General features: G+C 56.8%; 2 protein-coding genes across 2 annotated transcripts; one reads left to right on the plus strand and one right to left on the minus strand.

The window, feature by feature from the left end:
* Positions 1-592: 592 nt before the first annotated feature.
* On the minus strand, positions 593-3,747 carry LOC119108121 (ankyrin repeat domain-containing protein 10-like). Its single transcript, XM_037231699.1, has 5 exons — positions 3,588-3,747; positions 3,236-3,388; positions 2,325-2,526; positions 1,711-1,938; positions 593-621 (listed from the first exon to the last, which is right to left on the minus strand). Exons 1-5 carry the CDS (start codon positions 3,669-3,671, stop codon positions 593-595), a joined length of 696 nt encoding a protein of 231 aa, XP_037087594.1. The 5' UTR covers positions 3,672-3,747.
* A 2,417-nt stretch (positions 3,748-6,164) lies between these two features.
* LOC119108122 (gem-associated protein 5) lies at positions 6,165-12,977 on the plus strand. Its single transcript, XM_037231700.1, has 12 exons — positions 6,165-6,218; positions 7,341-7,730; positions 8,128-8,350; positions 8,781-8,892; positions 9,204-9,396; positions 10,217-10,398; positions 10,707-10,815; positions 11,162-11,336; positions 12,115-12,248; positions 12,632-12,666; positions 12,736-12,803; positions 12,970-12,977. The coding sequence occupies exons 2-12, from the start codon at positions 7,380-7,382 to the stop codon at positions 12,975-12,977; spliced, it is 1,590 nt and encodes a 529-aa protein (XP_037087595.1). The 5' UTR covers positions 6,165-6,218; positions 7,341-7,379.
* The last annotated feature ends 458 nt before the right edge of the window (positions 12,978-13,435 follow it).

Below are 13,435 nucleotides of genomic sequence, written 5' to 3' on the forward strand. Positions count from 1 at the left end.
ACCACTAGACTGCCAGACACCTCGCCATTAACAGGTAAGCTCTACCGTGCTTCGGCGCCCACAACACACACGCTTGCGAAAAAGGTTCGCTTTCAGTGTGGCTGAACTAACGATTTTTCCTGGGCATGCACGGTACCTGCTCTAACCCATACGCCACGCAGCACGGCCACTATCCAGACCATGCTATGCTGATAACATCCCGCAGCACGGGTCTCACAGCCTCAGCGGCCGGCAAACAGTCACTACAGCTCGCGTGCCTCGTCCGAGGACGTATTGACCACGGGCAACGCCGGCAAGGCCAGGCCGTTTGGCATATACACCGGCTTTGCGCTTCAGCCACACAAATACACAAACATTGCGTAAATATCTAAGCGCAGTTGTCCAACTGAACTAATCAGCATGGTCAACGCACCCACGGCCCTTGCACAGAGCAGCGAACGAACTACCGACCACCGGGAGAGCAGGCCAGCACGGACACGGCCCGGTAACTGCCACGGTAGGTACCTCCGGCCGGCCGCCCGCGCAGGAGGCAGCTGGGCCGGCGGCTCCCACCCGAGCCAGGTCAGGCCGGGTCACGCTCGGTCAAGCTGGGTCAGGCCGGGTCGGGTCGGCGGCCGGTGGCTGCGGCGAGCCCACGGGCTGCCGGTAGCTGTGACGAGCCTACAGGGCCGCCGGTGGGACGCTGCAGCCGGCCAGATCGGCGAGCCGGACGAGCCTGCGCACTGGGCGGGCGGGCAGTGGACACACGGGCGTCATCTCGACGGTCACGGCGGCGGCACACCAAACTAAAGCCGCCCACACATCTCAGCCACGCTCATGCCTTTATAGCAAGCCTTTAGCTAACATGATGTACCAAGAGGCTTCAGATAAATACCAACTAGTCACTGCCTATTTCGCAGCTAAGCAATTTTGAAATGCTTGTGCAGACATGCACTGCCCACACCCTTATCACGCGACGGAGAATCTATCACCAGCTTCAAGACACTCAGCGACGTCTACATGCCCATTCACATTTCACACTTTTATCGCACCTGAACTGCAAAAGTAAACAATTCATCCTCCTCGGAGGACACATCGCTACAACCCAGAATACAGAGTGGGACAGCGCGAAAAGAGCGTGCGGAGGATTGCCTGGCCCCCGGGTACCCAGGCAATGGCTGCCGACCGTTTTCACTATTCAAAGTATGATGCTTACACCGAAAGCTAGAGACTACCTGGTAAGGCAAGGCACATGTACCGCGCCCATTGGCCAATACCTGTTTAATTATACAGCTCCTTTCAGCTAGCGACGCGGAGTCCCGGCACACACACGCACACACGCACACGCGCACACACACACACACACACACAGACCCGAGCCCCGCAGCCGACCCCACTCCTTCTCCCAGCCGCCAGTAACTCACCTGTGAGTCGTCTTCTCTTCAACTGCTCGTCAAACACTACCTCGTCCCCACGCCGCTTCCCATGGACAGCGCTCGGCGCGATCCAGCAGGCGCCGGGGTTGGCGCTGGCGCGATGGCCATCGCCGAAAGCACCGCTGGAGCGATGGCCATCACCAAAAGCACCGTTGGCTTGATGCCCGTTTCCGAAGGCGCCGCTGACTTGAACGTCGCCGAAAGCACCACTGGCTTGATGGCCATTGCCGATAGCACTGTTGACTTGCCGTTCGTTGGCGAAAGCACCGCTGGCGTGATGACCGTCGCCCCAAACCATCGCAGTCCATCTGCAGGTGGCCGAGACCGGTCTGTGCGGCGGAGCCTGCGCTGCTGTCGGTCGGCCCGGCCGCTGTGGGGCGACGCTGCGGCGGCTGGTAGCACCAGTGGCCGGTAGCGGCCGTGCTGCGCGCTGGCAGTCGGCCACCGTTCAGGCCGTGCTCGCCGGCGGCCGAGCCCGGACCCCAAGAGGCGGTCGGCGGCGGCGGCGGCGGCGCGCCCAGACCTAGCGCAGAGCAGGGCGCCGTCAGCCACCCGACACGGTCAACGGGCTGGCGACAATCCGCGCAGAGCCACCGTTTGCCCGTAAGTCTAGTTGTCATACTGAGCTCGTTCCATCGCAGGCGTAAGACAGTTGAAGATGTGCCAAGCTACATCTCACGCCGGTCTTTAATCCCAATGCATTCCCAGACCTACTGCAATAATCGACGTGGAAATAACTTGTATTTTACGACCACACAGCTTACATGCAGCGACCACTCCTGATACAGTCGGTCACCTGACCCTACCACTGCAGCGACAGCGCCACCCAGCACTTGTCGCTCGCCGTTCTCTCAGCGGTTTAAGCGCCAGCGATGGCCCAGCCGCCACGGTACATACTGCACCACTCACCGTTCTGCTGACTGACGAACTGTTCATACTGCAGCAGGCAGCGGGTGACCTCCGGGTGGCCGCAGGCGGCAGCCAGGCCGGCTGGCGTCTGACCACTGTTGTTATGAACAGAGGGCAGCGCGTGGCCGTCGGCCAGCGCGCGGACGCACGCCACTGACCCGGTGCGCGCCACTTTGTGCAGCGGCGTCTCGCCCAGGTAGTCCTGCAACCAGCATGCAGCGCGCTTCAACATACAGGGGACACTGGTCACCTCCCACCTGGCAGCGACAGGCAGTCCTGCAGCCAGCATGCAGCGTGCTTCAACATACAGGGGACACTGGGCACCTCCCACCTGGCGGCGACAGGTAGTCCTGCAGCCAGCATGCAGCGCACTTCAACATACAAGGGACACTGGGCACCTCCCACCTGGCGGCAACAGGTATCTAGGCTTAGCGATGGTGCGTGCAAGAGTTTGTGTTGCTGCCATTGGGACTCAGATCTGTATTGGAAATGAGATGGCTGGTCTCCTGCCCACAGTTCTCGTGGCGCGGATTACACAGAAAATAAAACGGAATGCATAGCCAGCGCATGAGTGCCAGGAACAGCGCTGGTGATCAAACGAAATGCTTCAATGACGTTCACTGCGTGGCTGTTGCCTGAAGCCTGGCATAGTCTTTAAGAGGGATGCCCAAAACCCTGCACATTGCATTGCGAACAACACTATCAACTTCCATAATTTTCAAGCTTGATGACTCCTCACTTTATCACCACACATATTGTAAAGACGATGCTATCGACATAAAACTCATGTGTACTGTCAACATACAAATTGTGTGAACTGTCAATCCAAAAATCGCATGCACCGTCAATACACACAATTTTTAATAACTGGCATCTGTAAAAAGTTACCTCCTCATGCAATAGTGAACTACCTGAGCATTGACATTGCAGCCAAAATGGATCAGGTACTTGAGGCAGTGATCAGAGCCGGCAAACGCTGCGATATGGGCCGCCGTCTGCCGAAACCTGGCAGTGGTGGTGTCCACCGCAACACCGGCCTCGCGCAGCACAATCAGGGACGGAAGCTGAAAATGTGTGGAATATTAGCCATTTTAATCCTTTTCAAACATTATACTCACCAATCATGGTTGCAATAGAACTGAATGTCATTCATTTGCACAGCAGCTTAAAACAATTTGTGCAAAAAAGAAGTTTGTCCATTGCAAAAAAATTCAGAGATCAGCATCAACTAACCCCCCAGCTCACAACAGCACATGGGCTTACTTGTCCAAAGAAGCTTGCCCAGTGCATTGGTGTCCAATGGTAGAGATTGTCTTCAACTAACAGGTGGCTTTTGTCTTTTCCCATTGCCACAAACTCTGCTAAAGCCTGCACATCACCCTCGCGACAGGCGAAGTGGACTGGAAAGGCATCCAGGGCGCTGCTGCTTCGGCTTGGTTGTTCAAACATTGCAGTGTTCTCCCTGAAACGAGACACAACCCAACTGCATTAATATTTCAAATATTATGTGCCTCACGCTATCAGAATTCAGCGTCCACTTCACTGACAGCCTCGGTCTTAATTTCGTCGGACTTTCGTTTCGACCGGATACCCGACTCTGAGTTTGAACAGAACAGTCTGAGCCCTACAGCTCACTGCTGGCTGGCTGACAGAAATAGGGCTTGTTCTAACAGGTAAAACTGACCTAGTTATTTCCGAATTCCCCTTAAATGCTATGTCAACTGTTGTGACTGCCCACAGCTTGCTGAGATCTCAAGTGAGCCAGCTAAAAATCGCAGTCATACGACCGACCGTCCAGTCACCGTGAATGGCCTTCGGGTGTCGCCGACTTTGCGCCGGTGTTGTGGCTATGTGTGGTGTCATCTGGGTCTGTCACGCGAGCTCGGGCCTGCCATCGGGTGTCGCCGACTTTGCGCCGGTGTTGTGGCTATGTGTGGTGTCATCTGGGTCTGTCACGCGAGCTCGGGCCTGCCTTCGGGTGTCGCCGACTTTGTGCTGGTGTTGTGGCTATGTGTGGTGTCATCTGGGTCTGTCACGCGAGCTCGGGCCTGCCTTCGGGTGTCGCCGACTTTGTGCTGGTGTTGTGGCTATGTGTGGGTGTCATCTGGGTCTGTCACGCGAGCTCGGGCCTGCCTTCGGGTGTCGCCGACTTTGTGCTGGTGTTGTGGCTATGTGTGGTGTCATCTGGGTCTGTCACGCGAGCTCGGGCCTGCCATCGGGTGTCGCCGACTTTGTGCTGGTGTTGTGGCTATGTGTGGTGTCATCTGGGTCTGTCACGCGAGCTCGGGCCTGCCTTCGGGTGTCGCCGACTTTGCGCCGGTGTTGTGGCTATGTGTGGTGTCATCTGGGTCTGTCACGCGAGCTCGGGCCTGCCTTCGGGTGTCGCCGACTTTGTGCTGGTGTTGTGGCTATGTGTGGTGTCATCTGGGTCTGTCACGCGAGCTCGGGCCTGCCTTCGGGTGTCGCCGACTTTGTGCTGGTGTTGTGGCTATGTGTGGTGTCATCCGGGTCTCTGTCACGCGAGCTTGGGCCTACCACTGGGTGTTACCTGAAACACCTAGTGTTTTTTACATCATGTCAGGTTTTTGTTATTATTCCAATGAATATTCATGCCAAAGTAGAGATGTCCACATTTGAAGGTTTTTTCAAACAAAGCTACTATCAATGCTGTCCATTAATGGGTGCTAATATTCCACCTGACTCTCTCATAACAGGTAACAGAAAATCACAGCAAACCAGCATGTAACAGCCTCTAGAACTTGATACATCAATAAATAATGCTGAAACACACATGTGATGATACGAACTAGACCAGAGTTAGCAACACACATGAATAATGCAACTAAAACATGCAGATTACAACAAAAAGACAAAATGCCGCAGTAAACACTATAAAAACACAGGCCTCTATAAGTCTAGAGCTTTGCCAGCTGCAATTAAGAGAAAAAGCTAAACTCACAGTTTTTACTTTTTTTGCTCTATTTAGCATACACCTGAAACAACTATTAGAATTTGTAAAATTAGTACAATTTTAGCTTAGTTAAAATGTTTTGTATGTACATATCAAAGCTCTTGAAGATTTTGGGACAGGGGGCTAAACAACTGCTAGGGGGGAAATTGGACTTTGAAGGGCCAGTGGCTCATCATTAAGGATACAAACTGACACCTGTGCATAGGCCAACCATGCTGAGCAGTGAGCATTGTGGCATGCTTATAATAAACTTTGTGGTTGGCCTGGAGTCTCATGACCAATGGTGGGAGCAGAGCTCAAGCAGTAACCAATGCTGACAATGAGTGCTGATCCCAGGACAGTATCCAATCAAAATGTTTGGATAAAATCCCCAAATAAAATCAAAACAAATAATGGAGTTTTGTATCTGTGCCATTGCCATATGCACAGTAACTGGGAGCATATGCTCTTTCCTCTCCCCTTTGCCATGGCACGCAAGCATGCATATGCCAACACATGCAGGTAATGAATTTGAACAGTGAAATAATGAGATAGAAAAACTCGCACTGACCGGATACAGGCACTCGCTTAGCGGCTGAATGAATGCAATCTCAATTTAACCAGAAACCGTGTTAAAGCCATCCAACAGTCGATGCTCCCCAAACCCCAAATCATCATCGAAGCTCTCAAACTTGTTACAACGTCTACATTCACTTACTTCAAACCCTCCTAGCACTTTACGTAGCGCCACCACTCAATGACCACGCAGCAGTAACAACAAACTAGCCGCAACCGGCTTTCCGCAAATGACGAACTTCAAAGGAAGCATAAATAAGGGAGCGAAGTATGAGTTTTCTTCTTTGACGACTGGGCCTCCTTTACGCGCCACTTCTGGACGTTCTGGACGTTCTGGACGGAGAGCGCACGTGTATTGACGGGGCAGGGTGCGTAGGGGGCAGCAGTGAGTTAAAGACCGGGTTGATCCATTTGCCTCTAGGAGTTCGCTTTGATTTCGAATTTTTTATCGGTAGGCTTGCTTGCTTTAATTGGCGGCTCAAGCTATTATGTGTTGGGAACTTTTGCTGGTTGGCTAAATGATGAGGTGAACTGCGGTGCGCAACTACATGCATAAACCAGACACTGCATGCTTACGTGAATCTTAGAAGTTGTTTATACAGAAGAAGAACAATACCCTTAAGCATGATTGTATTCATACAATGTTGTTGTCTTTTTGATGAAGACAAAGAAACACAAAAGCTAACAAGTATTTAACAAAAAGTTAAGATATGTTAACCTAACCCAATCTTACATTACCCAAGTTGATATTTAGATCTAATCGGCAATTGTCTTGACCTGTTGATGGTCAGTGTGCAAAAGCTGCAGAGGCATAAGGCAAACTGTGATCTACTGTAATGGCATAGTGCTGTCAATGTTTTGATATAGTGCATACAGTCGCTGTCATATTTGTCATATTTGCAATGCCAGATAATATAATCTTGCTGTTGTTTGATTGTGAGTGGGGTTTTCTGCTCTAAAGTGGATGATTCATGCACAATGTGTTTGTGTAAGCCATGATAAGTTCCTTTGGCACTCACCTGTATTGCCCCTCAGCAATCCACATCCAGAATGCCATAGAACAAATGGCTCTTGTCATAACCTGCCAGTGGTGACATCTTTTCTAACAGCCTCCACATGAGAGTGGAAATGCACAACACTTCCACAGGAATGGGCATGGGTGGACCAGACTACCCACTCCCCTCCCCCCTCCCTCTCTCTCCCAGTCCCCAGCTTCTGAGACACAAAGTTCAGCTGGCCTAAAGCTCAAATCAGCAGCATGTTGAAAGCTGCAGTGTGGCTGCCTATGCTCTTGGAAAGTGGGACCACCTAACTATTGGGTGATTAGTAGGTAATGGACCATCATTTGATCCTCCATTTGCCAGTTCACAGACAAGCCATCCCATCCTGCTTTCTCTCATAGGTCAATAGCTGTCATTGCATGGTGGAGAAGATTTAGTGGCCCAGTTATGTACTGCCACCCAAAACATCGTCAGTTTGCATTGCCTCAGGCTACACCACTTCAACTGCAGCACAGTCATCACCCAACCATGGCAGCCATGAAGACCATCTGCTTACCACCATCGGCCAACTGGTACAGCGCCAGTGCCGTGGCCTCGGATGGTGACTCACTGGTGGTCAGCTGCGCGCGCTGCTCGGTGGTGGTGTGGAGCTGGCACGCGGCGCCAGATGGCGCTCCGCCAGCGCTCCGCTGTCACGGCGTTATCTGGGACGCGCACCGCGAGCGGGCCACGAGCGCGCTGGTGTGGCGGCCGGCTGACTCCGCTGACGTGCACGTGGTCACCGGCGGCGAAGACGGCCTGCTCAAGCTGTGGCGGTGCACCTTCACTGAGGAGGACAGCACTTTCCAGGCCCACTGCGAGAAGCAGCACAATGGGCATGTATGTGTGCATGTGTGCAAGGTGTCATCTGAAATGCAGTCACAAGTGTGTTCTGATTTCATGATAGATAAGGTATGGCCACTGTCGCTGGCATCAAGTACAAGTAAAGGAATGTGCTTATGATGCAAAAAATGGTGACACAATAGTGCCAGTGCATACTGACTGAACCATATAATAACATTTGGAGATCCATGCTGCCACAAATGGCTGCAGCATGACACAACTGTGGTGGCACTAGACATGTCACATGCGCAGAACCCTCTTTTTGAAGTGCCATGGGACATATTGCATGCCATTGGAAGCCCCAGATTTGGCGCCGTGGTAACTGGCCGTCACCAAGCTGTGGCACTGCGTGCCGTCCCCTTGTGTGATGCAGCCGGCGCGTACCTGTCCGCAGAAGCTGAAGGTGGTGGCCGTAGACCACGCGGCGCGCTCGCGGCACGTGGCCGTGTCGGTGGACGAGCGCGGCTCGTTCGTCGTCTGGGACACGGTGGCACACACCACGCGCACGCTCTTCCTGGAGCGTCTGGCACCCACTGACCTGCGCTGCTCACCGCACACCGAGCACGTGGTGGCCGTGGCCGGGCGGCGCGGCGCCCTCTGGACGGTTTCACTGGCAGGTAACGCTGACTAGCCGCCATTTGGGCTGCCTCCCACTTGGATTGTCCCCCTGAAAGGTAGCAAAACCCTCGTCTGTACCATCGTGGTAGGTGGCACTGACTGCTGCCGAGGATAAATGAACACAGTTTTTGCTTGCTTGCTGATGTTCAGTAATGTGTGGTTTGATGTCGGTTATCTCAGTAGGGTGCTCTGAGTGTCAAGAACTTAGTCACTTAGTGGCTGGAGAAGTAGTTTATACTTGGCAATGGTCTTCTGTCTAACCTGCACCCAATACACATGCAAATAAGATATGTGCACAGGTTGTCAATGCACTGGTGCAAAGGTTGTTCTGTTTTTGCTTTTTGACATGCAGTATGCTGACCAGTGCGTTGAACTGCTCTCCTGTTCACATGACTAACTTATACGGTCGCCGCGTTGTCTTCATCTCAGCCGGCGGCCGAATTCTACAGAAGATGCGCGGCCACGACGAGGACGTGACCTCGATCAGCTGGTGCCCCGAGCTCAACACGCTGCTCTCCTTCGAGCAGGATCACCTGCTGGCGTCCGTCGCCAAGGACAAACGCTACGGTAAATGTCGAGTTGTGTTTAAACATGTGTGTTCTCAGAGAAAAATACGTCCACGTGCGTCTTGTGTGCAAACTCATTGCTTACCAAATGACGGTCATTGCCATCGTCAGCAACGTCAGTGTTTCAGTCATCAAAAGACTTCTCTGTTAACCTATATGACATTAATCTCATAAACATCAGTGTTCTGGAAAGAACGATTTCACAGCTGTTATCATGGTTAGCAGTGGCCGGCTTGGAGCTGTAGCGGCGCGAAGCCTGAGACCGTGGGCGGCCGTCCGCCGGCAGGGTGTGGGGCACGCGTGGCGGCCGCTGTCACGTGACCCAGCGCGTGACGGCGCCGGAGGGGTCGCGCCGCGCCCCCTCCGGCGAGCGGACCTGGCTGAGCGTGCTGTGGAGCTCTGCCGACTGCCTCTACAGCAGCGGACTGGCAGGCCAGCTGCTACGCTGGCGGCTAACGGATGAGAGTGACAACTGCCAGGTGAGGCGACGGACGAGCGGGGCAACGGCCAGGCGGGCTGACAGTCGTCTGGCCAGAGTCGGATGAGAGTGGCAACTGCCAGGTGAGGCGACGGGACGAGCGGGGCAACGGCCAGGCGGGCTGACAGTCGTCTGGCCAGAGTCGGACGAGTCTGACAACTGCCAGGTGAGGCGACGGACGAGCGGGGCAACGGCCAGGCGGGCTGACAGTCGTCTGGCCAGAGTCGGATGAGACTGACAACTGCCAGGTGAGGCGACGGACGAGCGGGGCAGCAGCCAGGCGGGCTGACAGTCGTCCGGCCAGAGTCGGATGAGTCTGTCAACTGCCAGGTGAGGCGACGGACGAGCGGGGCAGCAGCCAGGCGGGCTGACAGTCGTCTGGCCAGAGTCGGATGAGTCTGTCAACTGCCAGGTGAGGTGACGGACGAGCGGGGCAGCAGCCAGGCGGGCTGACAGTCGTCTGGCCAGAGTCGGATGAGAGTGACAACTGCCAGGTGAGGCGACGGACGATCGGGGCAACGGCCAGGCGGGCTGACAGTCGTCCGGCCAGAGTAGGATGGGTCTGTCGACTGTCGGGTGAGAGCACAGATGAATACGGTAATGACGGGCTGCCCATCGTCATGGGGGGGGGGGGGGGGGAGATGACGGAGAAGGGCAGCAGCTGCTACGTGAAATAGCGTTTAAGTTGTGACCCCCAGGTATGCCTGAACGAAAACGGTCAGTGAGTGTGCACCTGCCAGAAGAAATAAAGAATCCCAACTAGCCGACCTGCGCGTGTCCCTCTCGGTCCGCGTCCACCAGCTGATCCCGTCGGCTTGCAGGTGGTGCATCGGCTCCACGGCAGCACCCTGTTCAACCTGGTGCGGCTGGGGCAGATGGTGGTGAGCAGCGGTATCGAGCGCCAGCTGGTGGCGCACGATCCGCGCTCGCTGCTCACCAGCGCCGTGCCCTCGCTGGGCGGACACGTCAACGCGCTGCACTGCTGCCCCGTCGACCCCGGCAGGTGGGCCATGGTGCTACCCTCAAGGCGTTTGGAGTTGTCGAGTTTGCTGTGGAGTCGTACTCTTCTGTGTCGTCTGCAGGCTAGTACAGTTATGGCATGTGGTGATTGATTTGAGGAGCTGGAAGGTACACGTGTGATGGCTTTTGACTGGCCCGTCGTAATGCAAAATCCGAACATGGTCGTATATTTCGACGTTTGAGGTGCAGCATCGTCAACACCAGAACGCAGAATACCAAGCGCCCATTATCACTGAACGCGGCGTAGTCGGCCGTTTGGTTAGGCCGGTAACCGGCGCGCCTGTGCTGCAGGGTCGCCGTCGGGTGCGGTGACAGTACGATCCGGGTCTGGAACCTGGGCGCCGACTGCTCCTACAGCGTCACGTCCATCTGGCAGGCCGTCAAGGCCAGCGTGCTGACGGTAGGCGGCGTCCACCCGCTGCGCGCACCAGTGTATGCGTGCGTGATTGCGTGTCTGGAAACGCCGCGGACGACGCGCTGACTAGTGCAGCTGTTTGCAGAGAGTCCTTGACGCCAGCGCCCGTCCCTCCTCACCCGCTTGCCACCCCGCTTCACGCGCCGCTCTGCTGGCCCGTCTTCAGGTGGCCCGTCTTCAGGTCTGTCCCCGGCTTCAGGTGGCCCGTCTTCAGGTCTGTCCCCGGCTTCAGGTGGCCCGTCTTCAGGTCTGTCCCCGTCTCCAGGTGGCCCGTCTTCAGGTCTGTCCCCGGCTTCAGGTAGCCCGTCTTCAGGTCTGTCCCCGGCTTCAGGTGGCCTGGCACCCGTCCAAGGACACGCGGCTGGCCTTCGGCACGGCGGAGGGCCGCGTGGGCGTGTGCGACCCGGCGTCGAGCCGGCCGCCGCAGCTCTGTCCGGACCACCACGCCGGGGCCGTTTACAGCGTCACGTGGGGGCCGACCGGCGCGCTCTTCTCGCTGTCGCTGGGCGCCCTGTGGCGGCACGAGCCGGCCCGGCTGGCGGCCGCCACCTGGGCGCCGGCCGCCGGCCGCGCGCCCTGCTCGCAGCTGAGCTGGGGCGGCGGCGGCGCGGCGCTCGGTCGCCAGGACGGCGCCGTCGAGCTGCTGGCGCCGGACGGGCAGCGGCGCGCCGCGGCGCTCGGCCACCGCCGCCTGGTGACGGCGCTCTGCTGGGCGCCGCAGCCGCAGCCCGGCGACGCCTCCACCGCGCTGGCCGTCGCTTCGTACGACTCTCACGTCAGCGTGTTTGTAGTGCCGGATCTAGGTGAGTGTGAGGGGGGGGGGGGGGGCAGTCTTGTCTAACTCCACGATTTTTCAATATCTTGTAGGGGGTCAAACAGGATTGCATGTCACACCTGTGTGAACTGTGTCCGTGCTCCCATCGTCAGGCCCAGAAGTTGCATGCCTTCTCTGATGTGAGGTCTGCAGCTCACCGGCACGAAGATCCATTCTAGCATTGATTATCCGAAGCTTGCGGGTTCTGTCCAAAATCCGTCCGTCATCACCGCATCCACCATCCGTCAAATGGTGGATGCGCGCGCCCTGTGTGTCGCCGTGCACTGTGTGCGCGTGGTGAATGCTGACCGTACTAGCGGTTTATTTCATGTCCCGTCGTCGTCGTTGTCTCAACGTTGTCACAAGCGCGTGATCGAGGTAAGCCCGGTATGTGGTGCCGCGCCGCCACCGGTCTCGCCCTCGGCTGCGCTCGCCGGCCTCTGACCTGCCGTCGCCGCTGCCGCCGCCAGGTGACTCTGCCTGTCCGGACCTGCTGCAGCCGGCCGTGACGCTGAGCGGCCACCGGTCCAAGGTGCTGGACCTGGCCTGGTCGCCGCACACCACCGGCCGGCTCATCTCCGCCTCCCAGGACGCCTCCATCAGGGTCGGTAGACCACCGCCGGGTCGGGACTGGCCGACGAGACCGGAGCACGCTCCTGGTCGTACATGGATAAATGGTTATCATTGCGATGGCAGCGGCATTATGGTATAGCTGTGAATATTGTCATTGTGATTGGACGTCTTCATTTAAATTCTGTCTTCGCGTTTGTCTATTTTTTGTTTCGCTACATTTCAGTAATCGGCGGTAAACACATCGTTTGCGCCCCACCCATCATGGCCACGCGCGTCACTAATGCATGCGGTTATTATAAAAGCTGGTACACGTGGCGGAAACCCCTCGCCATCGCCATCGCAACTCGTGACCGCCCCGCGTCCGGTCCCTCTGGTGACCGGCACGTGACGGGCGTCCGGCGCTTCCACGGCCAGGTGTGGGACACGAGCCAGGGCGCGCTGCTGGCCGTGTACGGCGGCCACGGCCGGCCGGCGCGCGCCTGCCTGCCGCACCCGCTCCGGCCCGGCTGGGTGTTCAGCGGCGGCGACGACAGCGCCCTCCACCTGTGGAGCGTCGATCGGCAGGGCACCGCCCTGCCCGAGAAAGGTGACGATAGGTGGCCGGGCGCGCGGTCATGGGGTGGGCGTGGGAATGGCGGGGTTGACGCGGCGTTGTTACGGGGGTGACGGGGTTGCATATTTGTGCGCTTGGGAGCAGCTCTTTAATTCCAGCATCTGCTTGCCGTGTGCACTGATTCTTGTGGTCCTCGCAGTCATGTAGAGAATGTTGGCACAGATTCTTTTGGATGGGAACTGAAGCATTGCTTAAAGCGGGAACCTGACTTGATTTTGTCACTGAATTACTTTTCTACACGCAACACAATGTTTGCCAGAAAGGCATGGTATTTCTAGATTCATACCGGGTCGTGTCGAACCTCAGGGCAGACAGTCTCACGTCCTCCGCCCACACTCCTTGCCCCGGTGGGCTCTCGCTGCGTCCGGACGTGACGGGCCCGTATGCCGACAGTGGCGGCGGCGGAGAGCGAGCGCGCGGCTCCGCCCGCCGCCAGCAGGAAAGAGCGGAGCGGGCCCCGGCCTGCTGCCGATGACCCGGACGTCAGCGACGACCGGCCAGCGTCCGCTGCGGCCGCCCAGCCCAGAGGTGAGGGGTCTGCAGACGGAGGGGGGGGGGGGGGGCAAGGGTGGAGAGAGGTGAAGTGAGAGCGTGGACAGAGGGAG

This window comes from Pollicipes pollicipes, unplaced genomic scaffold (assembly GCF_011947565.3).
Source record: "Pollicipes pollicipes isolate AB1234 unplaced genomic scaffold, Ppol_2.1 Scaffold_6686;HRSCAF=7923_pilon_pilon_pilon, whole genome shotgun sequence".
NCBI lineage: Eukaryota > Metazoa > Arthropoda > Thecostraca > Pollicipedomorpha > Pollicipedidae > Pollicipes > Pollicipes pollicipes.